The sequence below is a fragment of the Suncus etruscus genome, chromosome 20 (genome assembly GCF_024139225.1).
Source record: "Suncus etruscus isolate mSunEtr1 chromosome 20, mSunEtr1.pri.cur, whole genome shotgun sequence".
Lineage (NCBI taxonomy): Eukaryota > Metazoa > Chordata > Mammalia > Eulipotyphla > Soricidae > Suncus > Suncus etruscus.
In genome coordinates, this window is record NC_064867.1 from 43,884,858 (window position 1) to 43,903,679 (window position 18,822).

The 18,822-nt window shown below is 50.3% G+C and overlaps 2 protein-coding genes across 2 annotated transcripts in view; both read right to left on the bottom strand.

Moving 5' to 3' along the window:
- POLR2A (RNA polymerase II subunit A) overlaps positions 1-14,136 on the bottom strand; it is a 29,863-nt gene extending 15,727 nt beyond the window's left edge. The window contains exons 1-10 of the mRNA XM_049766156.1: positions 13,643-14,136; positions 6,562-6,694; positions 5,930-6,066; positions 5,675-5,848; positions 5,283-5,564; positions 4,914-5,075; positions 4,551-4,771; positions 4,119-4,251; positions 3,020-3,144; positions 2,684-2,894 (exon numbers count right to left, since the gene is read on the bottom strand). Of these exons, the coding sequence (XP_049622113.1) occupies positions 2,684-2,894; positions 3,020-3,144; positions 4,119-4,251; positions 4,551-4,771; positions 4,914-5,075; positions 5,283-5,564; positions 5,675-5,848; positions 5,930-6,066; positions 6,562-6,694; positions 13,643-13,735 (1,671 nt within the window). The 5' untranslated portion in view covers positions 13,736-14,136. The remainder of the gene's footprint in view (positions 1-2,683; positions 2,895-3,019; positions 3,145-4,118; positions 4,252-4,550; positions 4,772-4,913; positions 5,076-5,282; positions 5,565-5,674; positions 5,849-5,929; positions 6,067-6,561; positions 6,695-13,642) is intronic.
- A 1,191-nt stretch (positions 14,137-15,327) lies between these two features.
- On the bottom strand, positions 15,328-17,547 carry SLC35G6 (solute carrier family 35 member G6). Its single transcript, XM_049766169.1, has 2 exons — positions 17,452-17,547; positions 15,328-16,377 (listed from the first exon to the last, which is right to left on the bottom strand). The coding sequence occupies exons 1-2, from the start codon at positions 17,452-17,454 to the stop codon at positions 15,367-15,369; spliced, it is 1,014 nt and encodes a 337-aa protein (XP_049622126.1). The 5' UTR covers positions 17,455-17,547; the 3' UTR covers positions 15,328-15,366.
- Between the last annotated feature and the right edge of the window lie 1,275 nt (positions 17,548-18,822).

Here is an 18,822-nt window from a genome sequence, read left to right on the forward strand (position 1 = left end):
GAGTACTTTTCTTAGCCAGATTCTCATTCAGATTTGAAGAAATAATAAAACTTCATGAATAAAAAGCAGCTTAGGCACTCCACAGACTCTTAAGCCACATTTAAATGGAGAACTAAAATACAAGGGCATCTTAAGACAAGACAAACCCCACAAACACACCAAAATCCCACGGGAAGGTGGCACAAAACTGGGGCTGGAGCGATAGCGCAGAGGGGAGGGTGTTTATCTTGCAAGCAGCTGACCTGGATTTGATTCCCAGCATTCCAATACGATCCCCCAAACCTGCCAGAAGTCACCCGAGCATTGCCAGGTATGTCCCCCACCCAATGATGGCACAAAACTTGTGGCAATAATCTCTCTCAATATCAGTGAATGAACTAATCACATCATTAGAGAAAGACAGGATCAACTAGAAATCTGAACCCAACAAGAAAACAAATTTCAGGGGCCGGCAAGGTGGCGCTAGAGGTAAGGTGTATGCCTTGCAAGCGCTAGCCACAGATCCCATATGGTCCCCCCAAGCCAGGGGCAATTTCTGAGCACTTAGCCAAGAGTAACCCCTGAGCATCAAATGGGTGTGGCCCGAACCCCCCCCCCAAAAAAAAAGTAAGAAAAAAAGAAAGAAAAAATTTCAATAATCAGAGCAAAGAGATTCAAAGTCAAAGGTTGGGAAGACAATTATACATGTCAAAAAACCCCTCAAGGGGCCGGGCGGTGGCGCTAAAGGTAAGGTGCCTGCCTTGCCAGCGCTAGCCTTGGACGGACCGAGGTTCGATCCCCCGGCGTCCCATATGGTCCCCCAAGCCAGGAGCAACTTCTGAGCACATAGCCAGGAGTAACCCCTGAGCGTTACCGGGTGTGGCCCAAAAACCAAAAACCAAAAAAAAAAAAAAAAAAAAACCTCAAAAAAAGCTGAGGTGGCCATACTAGAATCAGACGGATAGACTTCAGACTCAGAAAGATGATACGAGACAGCAAAGATCATTCCTTCATGATCAAGAGGTATGTGTATACCACAAAGAAGTCATACTTCTAAATATATATGCATCTAAGATGAGGGGCCAGCAAAATACTTAAAAATGTTAATACATTTGAAGGAAGACTCTGTAACACAATAGTTGGGAGACTTCAACACTACTCTGTCTCCTCTTGATAGATCGACTGGACTAATGCTCAGTAAGAAAATACTTGCTTTGAAGGACAAAATGAAAGAGAGGGGCTTAGAAGGTATACGCAGCACTTTTTTTTTTTTTTTTGTTTTGTTTTTTTGGGCCACACCCGGCGGTGCTCAGGGGTCACTTCTGGCTGTCTGCTCAGAAATAGCTCCCGGCAGGCACAGGGGACCATATGGGACACCGGGATTCGAACCAACCACCTTTGGTCCTGGATCGGCTGCTTGCAAGGCAAACGCCGCTGTGCTATCTCTCCGGGCCCATATGCAGCACTTTTTCATCTCCCAAAAGTTAAATACATAGTCTTTAGTGCACATGGAACACAAAACATACCTCGACAAAGTCAAAAGGATAGAAATCATACAACTAACTACTTTCCCAGATCAAGAAACACAAAATAGAAGCTAATCACAAACAAAAGGAGAAACAATGGAAAAACCTGGAAACGAAAGAGTTCATTACTATACAATCAGTGGGTCAAAGAGGAAATCAAATGATGCCTGGAAACAAAAGAGAATGAGGATCTAAGATACAATAACTCATGGAACACAGCAAAAGCAGTGTTGAGAGCAAAGTTCAAAGCTTAGCAAAGCATTCATTATGAAGGAAAAAGGGGTTCATATCAACAACTTGACAGCACAATTAAAGAAACTGGAAAATGACCAAAAGGACCACAGCAGAGTAGGGAGCTGAGTTCAATCCCTGGCATTCCATATGGTCCCCCGAATTTGCACTCCCATGTTCATTACAGCACTATTCACAATAGCCACCCAAGTGCCTGAGAACAAGTAAGTGGATAAAGAAATAATGGTCCGTCTACACAATGGAATACTATGCAGCTGTTAGGGGAAAAAGTCATGATGTTTGCTTACATTCGGATAAACACGCTCATTAGGGGTTAATTTCTGGCTCTGTGCTCAGGGGTCATTCCTGGCAGCGCTTGGGGAACCATATGGTACAGCGGGGATTGAACACATGTCGGCCGTGTGCAAGGCAAAAACCCTATTGCTGTGCTATCGCTCTGGCCCCTACCAACCACCTTTTAATGCTTTATCTGATTTAATTAAAAAAACAAAACAAAAAAACAAAACAAACAAACAAAAAAAACAAGACAGGCAAGCGAGGTTGGAGTGGTAGTACAGCAGGCAGGAGTTTGCCTTGCTTGAGCCAATCTGGGTTAGATTCCGAGCATGGCTTTCCCAAGCACTGCCAGGACCGATTCCTGAGAGTAACTCCTGAGCATCACTCACACAAACCAAAGTAGACAAAACGATAACAGGTCCTATTTATTTTCCAGACAACACTTGAAAGTTTCACGACATTTTAAGAAATGAAACAAGCAGCTAAAACCATCTACCTCTTTGATCCCTGATCTTTCTGAAATGGTTTTGCGATCAGTACACCTCAAAGCTTGACACATACTGGTCAGTGCCCAACAGGTCTCCTTCCCAGTTCTGCCTGTCACTCAGGGGCTCTCGCGCTCAAACTAAGTCTCTGACCGGACTACACACCCGCTCCAAGAAGACGTCTCTCTTCGTGAACTTGCGCACCGCGGTGAGCGTATCCTGCACGATGCCCATGACGGGGCGATTGCTCTGGGGGGTGACAATCATGCGCGGCACCATGGCAAGTTCCTGGATCTCTGCCCGAGTCTCCAGAGACTGGGGCAGGTGTAAGTTCATCTCATCCCCATCGAAGTCAGCATTGTATGGTGTTGTCACACTGTAGAGAGAGAATGTGGTTGGGGACCTAATAGAAGTCTGCTATATTTACACACATATAAATGAAACACAAGAAGTTCTGGAAGCGGCTAGGCCCCGTACCTTCGACCCCCAGCCCAGACTGACCTAAGGTTCAGACGAAAGGTAGACCAGGGTAAGATGCGAACCCGATGACCCATCATGGACATTTTGTGCAAAGTTGGCTGGCGGTTGAAGATAACGATGTCCCCGTCACACATGTGTCGTTCCACCTATAGGAACGAGGCATGGGAAGTCTCAGTGGAGGAGAAGAGGAAAGAAGAGGCCCAAAATGTTTCATGTATGGAAGATATTCTTTTTTTTTTGGTTTTTCAGGCCACACCCGATGCTCTGGCTAAGTGCTCAGAAATTGCCCCTGGCTTGGGGGGACCATATGGGATGCCGGGAATCGAACCGAGGTCCTTCCTTGGCTAGCGCTTGCAAGGCAGACACCTTACCTCTAGCGCCACCTCGCCGGCCCCAGGAAGATAGATATTCTAAGGCTATTTCATTCAAAACATTTACTGATCGTGTAGTCTCTTCTGGGGCAGGCCAGTGCTAGATACCAAGTTATCAGAGGGGATTAAAAGAGAGCACCACACGCCTCAGGGATCTTAGTCCAGAGAGAAAAACCATTGGATTGAATATGAAACACTGTGACCCGCTCAGCCCTGGATCCTCTTTCCCTGCTATGTTCTGCATGCCCCAGCGTTTTTTTAAATGCTGCCCTGAATTGAATGCTACAACCACAGTGAAGACAGCTAGAACGGGGAGGTGATTTATAGGGTCACCAGCACATCCCCAGCACCACAAGGAGCCCTAAGAGTCACTGAGACCAAGCATCAAGCTACTAGTCAAGCACTGCTCAAGTGGCACTTGGATGCTCTGAGCATGGTCAGTAACGGCCTAAGAAAATAGTCTTTAAGCCTGGGGCTAGAGAGATGGTGTGTGTATGCTCTATTTGCAAGAGGCTGGGGTTCAATCCCCAGGATACCTGCATGGCTCCCCAACCACTGGTCAGGGGCAGCTCTGAACTTGGCCAGGTATTGTATAACTCCTCCCTGTCCATCCATAAAAAGTCACCCGCCCTGAATCCCAACCAATAGGGAAGCCTCAGCTGACTCACTCCGGGTCAAACCCTCTCTGCCTAGCCCAATTCCACAGAGTGCACTCGACTGAGTCAGATAGGCCCTGAATCATTACGTGCCTTGTAGCCAGTCTGTAGGTGAAGGTCACTGGGCTTGGGGTGGAAGCGGAGGTCAATGCGATCGCCATTGTCTCGAATGATGTATTTGGCCCCTGGGTACTGGCTATTACCTCTGCGCACTAGTTCTTGAAGTCTAAGAATGAAAGAGAGACAATGAACCAAACACCCCCCCAAAAGCCCGTCACCCACACCCAAAGTCCCAAGCAGAATCCAAATTTCTTTTTTTTTGTGTGTGTGGTTTTTGGGTCACACCCAGCAGTGCTCAGGGGACCATATGGGAAGCCGGATTCGAACTGATGACCTGCATGAAAGGCAAACGCGTTACCTCCATGCGATCTCTCCAGCCCCCAGAATCCAAATTTCTAAGATTCAATGTTCTGCCCTCACTCAATCCCAAGTTTTCCCTAGCACAACCTCTGAACTACAGCACACCTGTCGATGTTGAAGGGGGTGACAATCTCAGCAAAGGTCATGTTGGCGGCGATGGAGCGAGGCACGCCAACCTGGTCGATGGAGAGGTTGGGATCTGGGGTGATGACAGTCCGGGCAGAAAAATCCACTCGCTTGCCCATCAGGTTCCCTCGCACGCGGCCTTCCTTGCCTTTCAGTCGCTGTTTTAGGGACTTGAGGGGACGGCCAGACTTCTGCATAGCCTGTGAGGAGACAGAGCGGAGAACACTCCAGCAGTGAGCAAGGCTCCTCTCCTCCAGAGAGTAAAGGCTACATGCTGTCCTCCCGCCTTAGCCCCAAGGCCTTTCGTGGCAGGTACAGGGCACGGGCAGTGTGCTAACTCACACGGGGCAAGCCGGGCAGCTCATTGTCTACCATGGTGGCCACATGGAACTGGAGGAGCTTCACGTCCTCAGCAATGACATGGGCGGCCGCACCGTTCTGCTCATTGCGGCGAAGTTGATTGTTGATCTTCACAATGTCCGCCAGTTTGTGCGTCAAATCATCCTGAGGCAGAACACAGAAGTCAGAACCCAGCACCGCAGTCTCTCACCCTCATACCACCCATACATGCTACCACCTAGCAGAAAGGCGGATACTGCCTAGGGAGAGAGCTGAGCCACAAGCACTTGCCTGGGGATCCCTGGGCATGATCCCCAACAAAGCCACACCACACCACACACGCCCTCACACTCCAGAGGAACGAAGACTGACCTGGTTGCGGGCCGAGCCCTGCATCACCACTGCAGGTCGCACGGAAAGCGGGGGCACGGGCAGCACGGTGACGATCATCCACTCAGGCCGGGCATAGCGAGGCTCCATGCCCAGCACGAAGCACTCCTCGTCTGAGATGCGCTTGAAGATCTCATGCACCCGCTCGGGACTCAGCAGGATCTTCTTCTCCTGGGAATCCTCGTTGACGTGCTTCCACTCGGCGTACAGCTCCAGGCCTGACCGCCTGATCCTGGGCTGATAGCGCCCACAGCCACCGTGGCCCTTCCGGGGACAGAGGACAAAGACTCCATCTCTCTCCCCATAAACACCCAGAACAGGCATTTAGTTCTGGTTTTCCCTCCCTTCTTCCCAGCATCAAAGCACCAAATCACCTTTTCTTTAGTTAAGTCCTCGTCTCCCTCAGGCTGCTCCACACCGAACTTGTTATCCATTTCCTCCCCACCCTCACAGATGTTCTTGCCCTTGCAAAGGTCATAGACGTGAGTAAGCCGCTTCTTAGGCTGTCCCTTCGACTTGGCCAAGATGTCCTTGATCTTCGGGTTATTCTGGGGACAGAGCAGAGCAGAGTCAGGCATCCCTATTCTCTAAGCGGCTGCTCCCACAGACCCATGCCAATCCCCACTTACAGAGTCCACAAGCAATTTAGAGCAGAAAAAGCAGACGCAGCGTAAAACTTTCATCGTCTTCACCAAGAAGCCCACGTGGAACACAGGTTTGGCCAGCTCGATGTGGCCGAAGTGGCCAGGACACTCCGTCATGTTTCCTGTAGAAACACACAAAACCTTCCCCGCTCAGCTCTTCGAAGTCTGTATCTTCAGGTGTCCACCGACAGACCTAGGTTATTTTTCCTAGCAGAATCAATGCCACACCCAGTGGTGCTAGGAACTCTCCTCCTGGCTTTGTGCTCAGGATCACTCCAAGCACTGCTCACTACGTCAGGGTCAAATGGTCTCAGCCGCAAGCTGTGACCTCTGTCATTTCTCTCTCCAGCCCAGATCTACTTTTTTATTTTGGTTTATTTATTTGGTTATCAGGGGACACACCTGATGATGCTCAGGGATTACTTCTGATTTTGCACTCAGAAATGACTCCTAGTCGATTTGGGGGGCCATCTGGGATGCTGAGGATTGCGGTCAAACCCAGATTAGCCCTATGAAAGCCAAACACCCTACCCACATTAGCCCCAAGAGCAACTTTTCTTTAAGGACCCTTCCTGTGTAGCCTTTCAGGATTCCACATCATTTTCCCCAGTACTCACCTGCACATGTCTGGCAGCGGCCAGTTCGTTCGATCACCCCTTGCCTTGGATCCATCAGGCCCCCAAGCTTGGGGCGGCCTCCCTCAGTCGTCTCTGGATATTTGATACCCCCTTCTGTCACTGACATTCGCTTCTGCAGAAAAGAAAAGAGAAGCCAATTAAACAATCTTTCCAACTGTTTCCAATCCTCAGCTGAACACTGTGCTAATGCCTTGAAGAATCCTTCCAAACTACTTTCAGAAAAAAGAATTTGGAGTCATTTAGAGCAGGAGTCTCAAACTCAATTTACCTGGGGGCCGCAGGAGGCAAAGTCAGGGTGAGGCAGGGCCGCAAACAGCCCATGAGCTGTGAGTTTGAGACCCCTGATTTACAGTAATAAGATTGGACGTCAGTGTACGCATACTTCTGGAGATGACAATGACTGCTACCCTGTGTCAAGTTTCACGCATACTTCTGGAGATGACAATGACTGCTACCCTGTGTCAAGTTTCTTCCAGGGGCCAGAGTGATAGCACAGTGGTAGGGCGTCTGCCTTGCACAAGGCTGACCCGGGTCACTTCCCAGCACCCCACACAGCCCCGAGCACCACCAGGAGTGGCCCACCCTTTCCACTGTCTCTATTTTACAGATTACAAAATGGAGAGGATTCAGACCATACAAGTAGAAAGAAAAATGATTTGAATCTGTTTGAATTTGCCTGAGCCCAAGTGTGGCAAAATGAGACAGGGAATTCAAACCCGCAAATTGCTTGCGGTATACTACACCCCTAAACCATTCCTGGTCGACCGACGAGCGACACTCACTTTTACCTTGTTAAACCCACGGCAGAAGCATCCCTTCTGCTTCTCTGTTTTCTAGCTTTCCTTGGCTTCTATTTTCTTTCGTTGGGTTTTTGGATCACATCTAGCAGTGAAGCCTCATCCCTCCATTCTCCCTAGGTAACTTGACCTTACCTGCAAGACCCCTCCCATTCCGGGGAGTGGTCTTGGATGGTTATATAAGGCCTTTGACCCTGGGGATTAGGTTCTCGCACTTTTTGGTCTTTGGCCAGCATGGAGGTCAAAGGGAAGATGGCTGACAGGAGTTAAGATGCAGGGATAGCTAAGAATGGCTGAATGCTTAAAAGGTTATGATCTAGGCCACACATGTGGTGGAAAGGGCATGAATAAAGTTGATGCTTCCTGATGCCTGTCCCTGGATGAGTCTGATTCCGCCGTTCACCTAAACCTGGGACCCACCAGCTGAATGGGGATTGCGGAGCCACGTGGCCTGGGATGGCAGAGAAAAATCCCTCCATCCATCCACCTCCATCCAGCCCCATCGCTAATTATTTAATGCAACATAGCAGCACTCAGGGTGCTGAGAAATCACACCTGGTAGGCTCAGGGGACCAGATGGGATACCAGGGATCTAACCTAGGTCCAACCCGAGTCAGCCGTATGCAGGGCAAAATGCTCTATCGCTGTGCTATTACTCTGGCGCCTATGACTTTTCTACTTTTTCTTTTCTCCTTATACCACAGTAATAGACTTCTGGTCCCTTCTGGTCCCCTATTATCCGGTACATGTTCAGGTCTTTGTACATGCTAGTAGTCTCTGTTCCCAAGACCTGTCCCCACAAGACAGACGGATTGCAAGGCAATATCTCAGGCTCTGAGGAGACCCAGTTTCAATCTGAACAGCACACGGTTCTGAGTAACCTCAGATCTTTTTTTTTTTTTTTTTTTTTTGTGGTTTTTGGGTCACACCCGGCAGTGCTCAGGGGTTATTCCTGGCTCCGTGCTCAGAAATTGCTCCTGGCAGGCACGGGGGACCATATGGGACGCCGGGATTCGAACCGATGACCTTCTGCATGAAAGGCAAATGCCTTACCTCCATGCTATCTCTCCGGCCCCGTAACCTCAGATCTTTAAACCCCAAGTGAGCACCATGCCAGTAATGATTCCAGGAGCGCCAGGTACAGCTCCAAAAATAAAACAATAGGGGCCAGAGACAATACAATATAATGGGTGAGGTACTTGCCAACCTGAGTTCAATTCTCGTATCTCATGGGGTAGCACGAGAACTGCTGGGTATGATAAATAAATAAACAATCACAGAAACAAAGCAGGCTGACGAGGTCCTCATTTTCCATAATGCTCACAAGATCATCTAAAGAGCAGCCAGAGACAGTGCAGAGGTTAAGTCACTGGCTGAGATCCACGTACCACAGAGCACTGACAAGAACGACCGTCACCGAGCAAGGAGTAGCCCCTGAGCAACACCAGTACGGTCCAGCCCCTCACCCGTCGGAAACAGAGGATCTGAAGAAATTATAGACAGGCCTGGTGAGTGACTTAATTTACAAAGCAAGCCACCAGTTCACATTGTATTAGGAGAAAAAAAAGTTTGCTCATCTGAGATGAAAGCAGAAACATGAATCTGGATGAAAGATGAGTCACCTAAGACCTCAGGGAAAGTCAGGAGTTTTCGATTCCTCCTCCTTGAAAGTTCATCCTCACTTTCAGAACAAATTCCGCTGCAGGCCCTGAGACGGGGCAAGGGATTCTCCAGAAACGTGCCAGACCTACATCTCCCAAAGGGGAAGAAGCACCCCATCTCCCCCAAAGGCAGCAGGGGAAGCCAAATACGATTTCTAGGGCTGGAATAATAGTACATAAGGTGCTTAATTCTCAGAACCACACGTGGTCCCCTGAACCTGCCAGGAAAGATCTGAGTGCAAAACCAGGGATAAACCCAGAGCACTGCTGAAACCAAAAATTTTGGTTTCCAGGGGCCTAAGAAAGAGGACAGTGAATGGTTAGAGGTCAACACTGGCAACCCTATGCTCACCAGGACACTGCAAGGGCAATCCCAGAGCATTGCCAGGTGTAACCCCAAAACAAAAACAACTTATCTTCCCAAGGGAAAAATAAGTAATTTTTTTAAAGGGGGGCTAAATGAACTCCAGACACTAATTGTCATGTCGCCAACTCCACTGATTCAAATACAGGTTCTGAGCTACATGATAAATGTTCCATTTGTCCCAAGACCCCCCCCCCCCCCGTAGGTATAAGATAGGGGACAATGGTAGAGAAGTGGCCAGTCTGATGGAGGTGTGGATGGGACATTTTATACATGAAATCCTACTATTAAGAGTACTATGGGGGCGGAGCGGGGAGATAGCACGGAGGTAGGGCATTTGTCTTGCATTCAGAAGGACAGTGGTTCGAATCCGGCATCCCATATGATTCCCCGAGCCTGCCAGGAGCGATTTCTGAGTGGAGAACCAGGAGGAACCCCTGACGTAGACAGGTGTGGGGGCTAGAGAGATAATGCAGCAGGGTAAGGTGCTTGCCTTGCCTTGCACACAGGTGACCCTGGTTTGATCCCCAGCATCTCATATGGTCCCCCAAGCTCACCAGGAGGGATTCCTAAAGGCAGAGCCAAAAGTTATCCCTGAGCACCACCAGATGTGGCCCCAAAACAAAACCAAAACAAGACTGTTATACAAGGGGCAGTTTATTACTAAAACTACATTCCCTTCCCGTCACACTAATTTTCTGTTCTTTTGTGTGGTGGTGCTTGGGGATAAGTTATTCCTGGTTCTGTACTCAGGAATCACTTTTTGCGGCTGGAGTGCTATGAGTACACCTGGGATGCTGGGGGAGCAAAACCAGGCTGGGTGACGGCAAGTGCCCACCCCCTTTGTTAACACTTTGGTTGAGAAGGGGAAGGGGATGGAAGCAAAGCAATCTTTTCTTTTTTGACTACATCCAGCAGTACCGGGGAGCACACATGGGACTCCCACATGCAATGCATGGGATTAGCCTCATTTTCATCAGACTGATAAAACTAGAACCCAGTTCACAAAAACATTATGTCACTGGAAGGGATTTGGTGCCATCTACTGTCGAAAGGGAATTACCTTAGAACTAGGAGTTTGTAAATTCATCAGCTAGCTGTGCTGCTGTTCTTTTTGCTAAAGTTTTAAATATCTCACTGGATCCCTATGAGTTTACTGCAGTGCCTCAACACAATTTGAGAAGAGGATACTAAATCTACTACAGAAAGCCATGTTTAAATAGAAGATTAGATTTGCTGGAAACCACACACGTCAGCATTGTTAAAAAGCACGCCAGGTAGGGCATTCGCCTTGTAGCACAAGGCCGACCTGGGTTCGTTCGATTCCCAGCATCCCATATGGTCCCTTGAACCCACTGAAGACTGCTGGGTGTGACCCAAAACCCAACCCCGCCCCCCCAAAAGAGCAAGGATGGGCATGAAAAGAGAGAAGAGATGGGATAAATAAGGCCTTTTCTTTGCTTAGTAGGTGATCCCCAGCACATACCGTTCCCTGAGCCCCACCAAGAGATCCCTGTGCAAGGAACCTAAACCACTCACTAGGTGGTCCCCTCAGCCTCCCAGGAGCAATTTCTGAGCATGGCCAGGTGTGGCCCAAAAACCAAAAATAGTGCTCGCTTCGGCAGCACATATACCAAAACCCAAAAACAAATAAATAAGAAAGAAAGCACAAGGACTGGAGAAATAATACACCTGGTAGGGAGCTTGCCTAGCATGTAGCTGACCTGGGTTTGATCCGGGGTTCAATCCGGAGCTCTCCAGAATGATTCCTGAGTGAAGAGCCAGAGTAACCCCTAAGCACCTCTAGGGGTGCATTCAAGATAGAGGAGACAAACACTACATGTGTTAAGGAGTTTATCTTGAATCCACCAGGGCTGGAGAGATAAAAAACCAACTTAAATTCAGAACTGTGACTTTCAGACTCTGTCCCACCCCATTTAAATAACTTGACGTCTGTGAGTTTCCTTTTCAGATCAGTTTGTTTTCAAGAAAACCTGCCAGTAAAAGGCTATCTTGTCAGTCCCTTCAGTTGTAGGCTTCCGGTGTCTCCCCAGATCTTTTCCACAGAAAGGAATCCAGAGGACAGATCCTGCGTGGTCGTGCTTATTCGAGTGGGGAGGGCCACCAGCATGGACCTGTGATCCCACATTAGTAATGCGTTCTACCACTTGAGATCCCTGCTGGTCTTGTTCTGTCGGGTTTGACCCCTCATCTCCAGCATCCATTGTGTCTATCATACGCAGACGCTCAACCTTTGTGTTAAGAGGGGCTTGAAAAAAGTACAGGACGAGGCAGACACCAACTGGAATTCCTGGTGCTACATCAATTCCCTCCCCAGCACAGCCAGGGATCACGCCTGACACAGAATCAGGAAAAGCCCCCGAAAACCACCTAAGAGCCCTTCCACAAAATAAAAAAAAAAGTCAAAAATTACCTAAAAAGGAAGGGGGTAAAATCCTGGTCAAACTTAGACCCCCCATATAAATAAATTCATGTGATGTGGGTTGATGTGAATTCGTGAGCTGGAGCCCTTCCTTCCCGACTCACTCTCCAGCCCCACCAACTGTCATGTCTTCACCGGGACTCCAACACGTTAAAAGCTCGCCAGTGCCTTGGTAAAGTTTTTATTTTAATTTAATTAATTTAGGGGCCGGGCGGTGGCGCTGGAGCTAAGGTGCCTGCCTTGCCTGCGCACGGACCGCGGTTCGATCCCCCGGCGTCCCATATGGTCCCCCAAGAAGCCAGGAGCAACTTCTGAGCGCATAGCCAGGAGTAACCCCTGAGCGTCACAGGGTGTGGCCCAAAAACCAAAAAAAAAAAAAAAAAAAAAAAAAAAAATTTAATTAATTTATTTAATTTTTGGTGATTTTCAATCTTTATTAAGAAATATCAAAAGGACCTAGAGATCCACACACAGTTTCACAAAGTTCAAGGGAAGGGAAAGGAAAAAAAGAACAGGCATGTTTAACCCAACAGCTCCCAAGAAAGGTGAACTCGAACTCCTGTCACCTCTCTCCACACGGGCTCACACCACACAGTCCTTTCTTTCCCAGTCACTGGGCCGCAGCCTACAGTAAGGTTCGGGAGCATTCATTCAGACATTACAGATACTTCTTAAACGTCCATCTTGTGATTCTATCTTTGTCCGGCCCTTAAAAGCTGGCCGGTTTATAGAGAAAACACTACTGCAGATGGCAACACAAAAATTTTCACCAAGCCTGCTTGGAAAACATCACAGATTTGAAGTTACGTCAGTGTTTTTCAACCACAGTGTGCCACGATATTATCTTGGTGTGCCGTGGGGGAAAAATTCCAACATAGGTAAGTCAATGTAGGCCCAGAGTTAAAGTATTTTTTTTAACATTTTCTAATGGTGGTGTACCTCTTGATTTATTTTTTTCAATAAAAAAGAAAAGTGTGCCTTGGCACACACACACACACAAACGTTGAAAAACACTCACCATACCATACTGGGTAATTTTTCATTTGAACTTTGGACAGGCCCGGGGTTGGAACCCCAATGTCATCTGTTCACGTTATAAACTACTTGGTCATCTCATCATAAAGTCCTGGTAAAATAATGTCTTTGTGCTTATTGGGTTCCCATCAAAAAGAATTACTTGATAGAGAAGTCAATATAGGCCCGGAGTTAAATTTTTTTTAACATATTCTAATGGTGGTGTGTGCCTCGTGTTTTATTTTTCCATGAAAAAAAGTGGGCCTTGGTACCAAAAAAAATGGGTTGAAAAACACCATAACTATACTGGGTAATTGATTTCATGTTTTTGCTGAACTTTGGGCAGGCCTGGGGATGGAACCCCAACGTCACATTATAAACTCCTATATCTATATCATATATAAACTCCTATATCATCTCATCATAGAGTCATGATAAAATAATGTCTTTGTGCTCATTGGATTCCCATTGAAGAGAATTATAATGTAGATAAGTCAATAGAGGCCCAGAGTTAAATTTTTTTTAACATTTTCTAATGAAAAAAAATAAAAAGTGGGCCTTGGTACCAAAACAAAATGGGTTGAAAAACACTCACCATAACTATACTGGTTAATTCATTCGTTGATTTATTCATTTGAACATTTATTTGGCATGTGGGCCGGCTCGGGGAACCGAACCCGGGTCGGCAGCGTGCAGGGAAAATGTCCCCACCCCTCCCCATCTCCGGCCGAGCCAACTTCCGGCAAGGGAGCCCCGCCCCCGGAAGCGGAAGCGCGCTTACCAGCTCGTCCGGGCTCAGGACTCCGAACTGTACCCGCTTGATGGTGCGCAGTGGGCATGCGCTGTCCCCCGAGGGGGGGCCGCCCCCGTGCATCGCGATGCGCACGCGCGCGCGGCCGCCGCGACTGCGCAGGCGCCGAGCTCGCTACAAAAAGCCAGCGCCGCCGCCGCTCGGGCGCTCAGTCCCCGCCGGGGCGGCCACCTGGAAGGACCTTCCCGGAGAAGGCCCTGAGGAGGAGGAGGCGGCGGAGGACGAGAAGGCGGGAAGAGGGAGGAGGGAGGAAGCGGAGAGGAGGGGGCTGGGAAGCAAACAAAAAACAAAAAAACGAAACAGGAAGGGGGAACGGGGTGAGGAGGAGGAGGAAGAAGAAAAAGAATAAATAATAAGAAAGCAACCGAGTCCCGGGCGGCGGAGGTGCACGGCCGTTTGTGTGTCTGTGTCTGTCTGGAGCGGAGCGGGCGGCCCCCTCTTCAGCCAACCGTCCCGGGCTGCGCTCTCGGCGCTTCTGAGGCGCGAGGTGACCGAATCACGCCTTTTATAGCCTCGGCCCAGAGGCCACGCCCCTTCCCTTCCCGCCCTCCCTTGCGCCGCCGGGGGCGGGGCCCGCCCGTGCTGGCCGGCTCGGGGCGCCCCGCGGCGGGTGGGCGTGCGCATGCGCCTCCTCGGAGGCGGGGGGAGGGGAGCCTTCTTCCTGAGGCCGTCGCTCCCTTCCCGCCTGACATGTAAATGACTTCCGGGTTTCCAGGGTTAAACAGAATCCGCTTTTATTCTACTTTGGGAGCCTGAAGGGAAGGCCTTCCGAGGTCATGAATATGCAACGGATTATTTGCGTATTCATGGATCATTTACATATGTATGTTTCATGCATATGTAAACCAATCAAGATGGCGCCGCCCAGGGCTTGACCGGAAGTTCGGCTGGTGTTATTTTGCTGAGCGCTCCTGCTGGGCCTCTGTGCTGGCAGCTCAGGGCCTGGAGTACTCCATCCTGAGCACTGGCTGTCTGGGGGAGATCATGGGACTTCCACCCTCCAGGAAAAGGAGATTTAAGTCCTGAGCTTGGGACACAACACAGGTCCCCTCTGAGGGATGGATTCATCATGGTGGAGGCATTTCAAGATTAGGATATTTTTTACCCCCCTCCTGCAATGAATGCAACATTTCTGGATTTGAGATTGGGGTGAAGAATTTGGGGGGATCCCAAGGGATGCTCCAGAGAGAGTAGGTGCAGAGCTGCATTGCATCCCTCCCTTCCAAAGAATTGCACTCTACAGAGTAGAGTGATCCTTGGTTGATGTCAGTGCAGGTCATCATCGCCAAGTGGGATGGAGGGATGGATGGAGGAAGGACCATAAATGATGCAGGAGGGACTACATACCACCAACCAAGAGGCAAAACCGTGGCTCGGTGAAAATAAAGGCAATACTATTCCCTTTCCCCACTGCAGCTGTTCATCTCTCAGGCCCTCCCCACTGCTGATGGGAAATGCCACCCTTCTGGGCTGCCCTCCCTTCCTGAACTCTGCTTATCTGCCTTTATAAAACCCTTGTATGCCCTGATCCCCAAACCCAGCCCACACATGACATCTGTCGGTTCCCAGGTAGTCTCTCTCCCCGACACCAGTTCTTTTTGGTCTCTCGGTTTCTCATGATTATATTTTCAGACTCTTCTCTTTACCCCTGCCACCCCACCCCCAACCAACCCCTAGGCTTTTCAGGTCCCACGTCATTCCTCCACCTGCCCATCCCGCTCACAGCTGAGGTTCTGGGCCGTGATGACAAAAATGCTGCCCAATACAACCCCTGCGCCCATGATGTCAGAAAGTGCCACGGTCTCATAGAGGACGTAATACTGCAGCATCAGAGCCACCACCACCTCGGAGTGCAGGACGGCACACACGAGGGCAGGGTGGGTCTTGGTGACCGCGTAGCTCACACACACGAAGGAGACCAGGGCGAGGATGCCCACAGCTCCGACACAGCTCCAGCTCAGAGGGTCGTAGGGCATCACCGGGGTCTGCAATATGAAGAGGCCTGGCACTGCCCCTGCCAGCCCCACCAGGCCAAAAAGGAAGGCCACTGTGGGCAGGCAAGAGGGGAAGTTCAGCGAGCGATAGACCAGGAGGCCTAGAGACAATGCCAGGCCACCCAGGAAAGCCAGCACATAACCCAAGGCCGTGTAGAGACCTGTGGTCCCCTCCTGCAGTGTCCCCAGTCCAGGTCCCACGATGATGATTAATCCCAGGGTGCTGCCCAGCAGTCCACACCAGTCGTAACCACTGAGCCCCTGGCTCTCAAGGCAGAGAGCAAGGAGAGCAGAACAGACCGTGGAGGAACCTTTGCGGACGGTGGCAGCGTTGCCAGCAGGTACCACCTGCACGGCGCTGTAGGCACATCCGATGCTGAGCACATTGAGCAGGGCATGGAGGAAGGCCCGGCCCCGGACGTCAGGAGGCCCCAAGAGCGGGTCACCACGCAGCTGAAGTATCAGGCCAATGGGAAGGTGTAAGAGGCATCGGCAGATGAGCAGCTCCAGCGAGGGCAAGCGAGATGCCTGGTAAGCCATCCGGGAGAAGGGGCCCACGAAGCCAGCAGGCAGGCCCCCGCCGAGCAGTGCCACTAGCAGGCCCTTGGTGGCATCAGAAGGCCAGCAGCGCTGGCTCGAGGGGAGGCTGGATGGAGTGGAGGGTGGAGATGGCTGGGTGAAATCAGGCAGGTTGAAGTAGCAGTTGCTCTCCTGTTAGGTGTTAGGGAGAAAGGAGTTCAGAGATCAGGGCAGGCTTTCTTGTTGAGAAATTGGGGGGTGGGGAGGTTTAGGGCAATAATACAATAGGTATGGCATTTGTTTTGTTTTGTTCCCATTTATTTTCTAGCTGTGCATCCCATACTGTCCCCCAAGCTCTGCCAGGAGTAATTCCTGAGTGCAGAGGGTGGTACCTGGCATGGCCCAAAAACAAACAAACAAAAAAATTATTGGGAGTTAGAAAAGGTTAGAAAGCTAAGTCTTTTTGGGGCCAAAGCGATAGAGCAGCGGTAGGGCGCTTGCTTTTCATGAGGCTGCTATAGGATGGACTGTGGTTCTGGTGTCCCATATGGTTCCCCAAGCCAGGAGCAATTTCTGAGTGCATAGACAGGAGTAACCCCTGACCGTCACCCGGTGTGGCCCCAAAACAGGAAGGAAGGAAGGAAGGAAGGAAGGAAGGAAGGAAGGAAGGAAGGAAGGAAGGAAGGAAGGAAGGAAGGGGAAAAAAGGGCCAGAGAGATAGCATGGAGGTAAGGCATTTGCCTTGCATGCAGAAGAACGGTGGTTCAAATCACGACATCCCATATGGTCCCCTGAGCCTGCCAGGAGCAATTTCTGAGCCTAGAGCCAGGAGTAACCCCTGAGTGCTGCCGGGTGTGACCCAAAAACAAAAAACAACAAAAAAAAGCACTCTCACTTTTTTTTTTTGTTTGTTTCTTGGGCCACACTGGGTGACGCTCAGGGGTTACTCCTGGCTATGCTCTCAGAAATTGCTCCTGGCTTGGGGGAACCCTATGGGACACTGGGGGAATGCTTTACGCCCTGCGCCACTGCTCTGGCCCCAATTTTTCTGATTTTTGCTAAGAGGGTAAAACTGGACCCAAGAATGATCTCTTGGTTTGAGCAGGGAGAGGCCGCCTCAGATGTTTGTGCTATGTCACAAGTTCCGGGAACATCTGGGCACACCACAGTGTCTTTCATTTGGGGGTATTTTAGGGCAGGAGGGGAAAGGGAACAGTCCAGGAGTTTCAGGACCAGGGCTGGAACTCCCTTGGCCCCCACACTCACCATCTTTCCTTGGCCTTCCTCCTCTCATCCTGGCTCAGGGGGCCTGGGCCCTCAGAGCTCCAGCTATTGTGACCTGTTGGAGTGGGGGATCAGATTGTTCCCTAGAACTTTCCTGGGGGTGGGGGGTGGGGGTGGGGGTGGGGTGGGGAGGACCACATGTGTGTGTGACTCTAAAGTTTTCTTTTTTGTTTTTTTTTTTTGGTTTGGTTTGGTTTTTGGGTCACACGCAGCTGTGGTCAGGGGTTCCTCCTGGCTCTGTGCTCAGAAATCGCTCCTGGCAGGCTCGGGGGGACCATATGGGGTGCCAGGATTTGAACCACCATCCTTCTGCATGCAAGGCAAACGCCCTACCACTGTGCTTTCTCTCCAGCCCCTGAAGTTTTCTTGATTCTTTTTATTGCTATCTCTGTGATGAGACCTCTTGGACTTCAAATTCGACTAGTTCACACCTTACTTCGAATTCTTTTTTTTCTCTTTTGTTTGTTTTGTTTTTTTAGGGGAGGCCGCTGGCTCTGCACTCATAAAATCCCTCCTGGCAGGCTCGGGGGACCATATGGGATGCTGGAATTCGAACCACTGTCCTTCTGCATGCAAGGCAAACACCTTACCTCCATGCTATCTCTCTGGCCCCAGATTCTTTTTTCTTTTCTTTTCTTTTTTTTTTTTTTTTTAAGGGGCTCTGTGCTCGGAAATGACTCCTGAGAGGCTTGGGGTGGGGTGGGGGACCATATAGGATGCTGGGGATTGAACCTGCCTTCATCCTAGATCCTGTGTTCTGGCTCAGCCACTGTGCCAGGAGCTACCACTTTTGCAAAACCCTTCCTTCTTTCCTTCCTCTCCCGATTTTAACTTGGGGACTGGGGGGGTGGGGTGGCCCTCTGGGGACTGCGGAATGTGCTCTTCCACCTGCCTGCCCTGCCCAGGAGGAGGCCTGACCTCCCTCCCTCCCTCCCCAAGGCCTCTCTGCATTCTCGCATACCAGCCAGCCTGCATGGAGATGTGGCCGTCCTCGCCTTGGGCACAGAACACCAACTGCCGGGCCTTGCTGGTGGGTGCTGTCAGCCCCCCAAGCATGCCCGATTCGGAGCCTGCACCCCTCCAGGCCGAGCTGTCCCTGGGAATTCGGGGGCTCCGCTCCCTATGCATGCATGCATGTCCCAGCCACTGCCATGTCGTGTCATGTTGTCATGTCATGTCATGTGTGCATGGGGGGAGTGAGCCGCGCAGGCAGGCAGCAAAGGGGGGGTGCGGGCAAAGGGGAATGGAATGGGGGAGGCCCTAGCTGGGAAGTGGGGGGTCAGGCGGATCTGGGGGTTCCTCCAGCTCGGTGCTCAGCTCGGTTCTGCTGGGCTGAGCTGGGCTGGGCTGGGC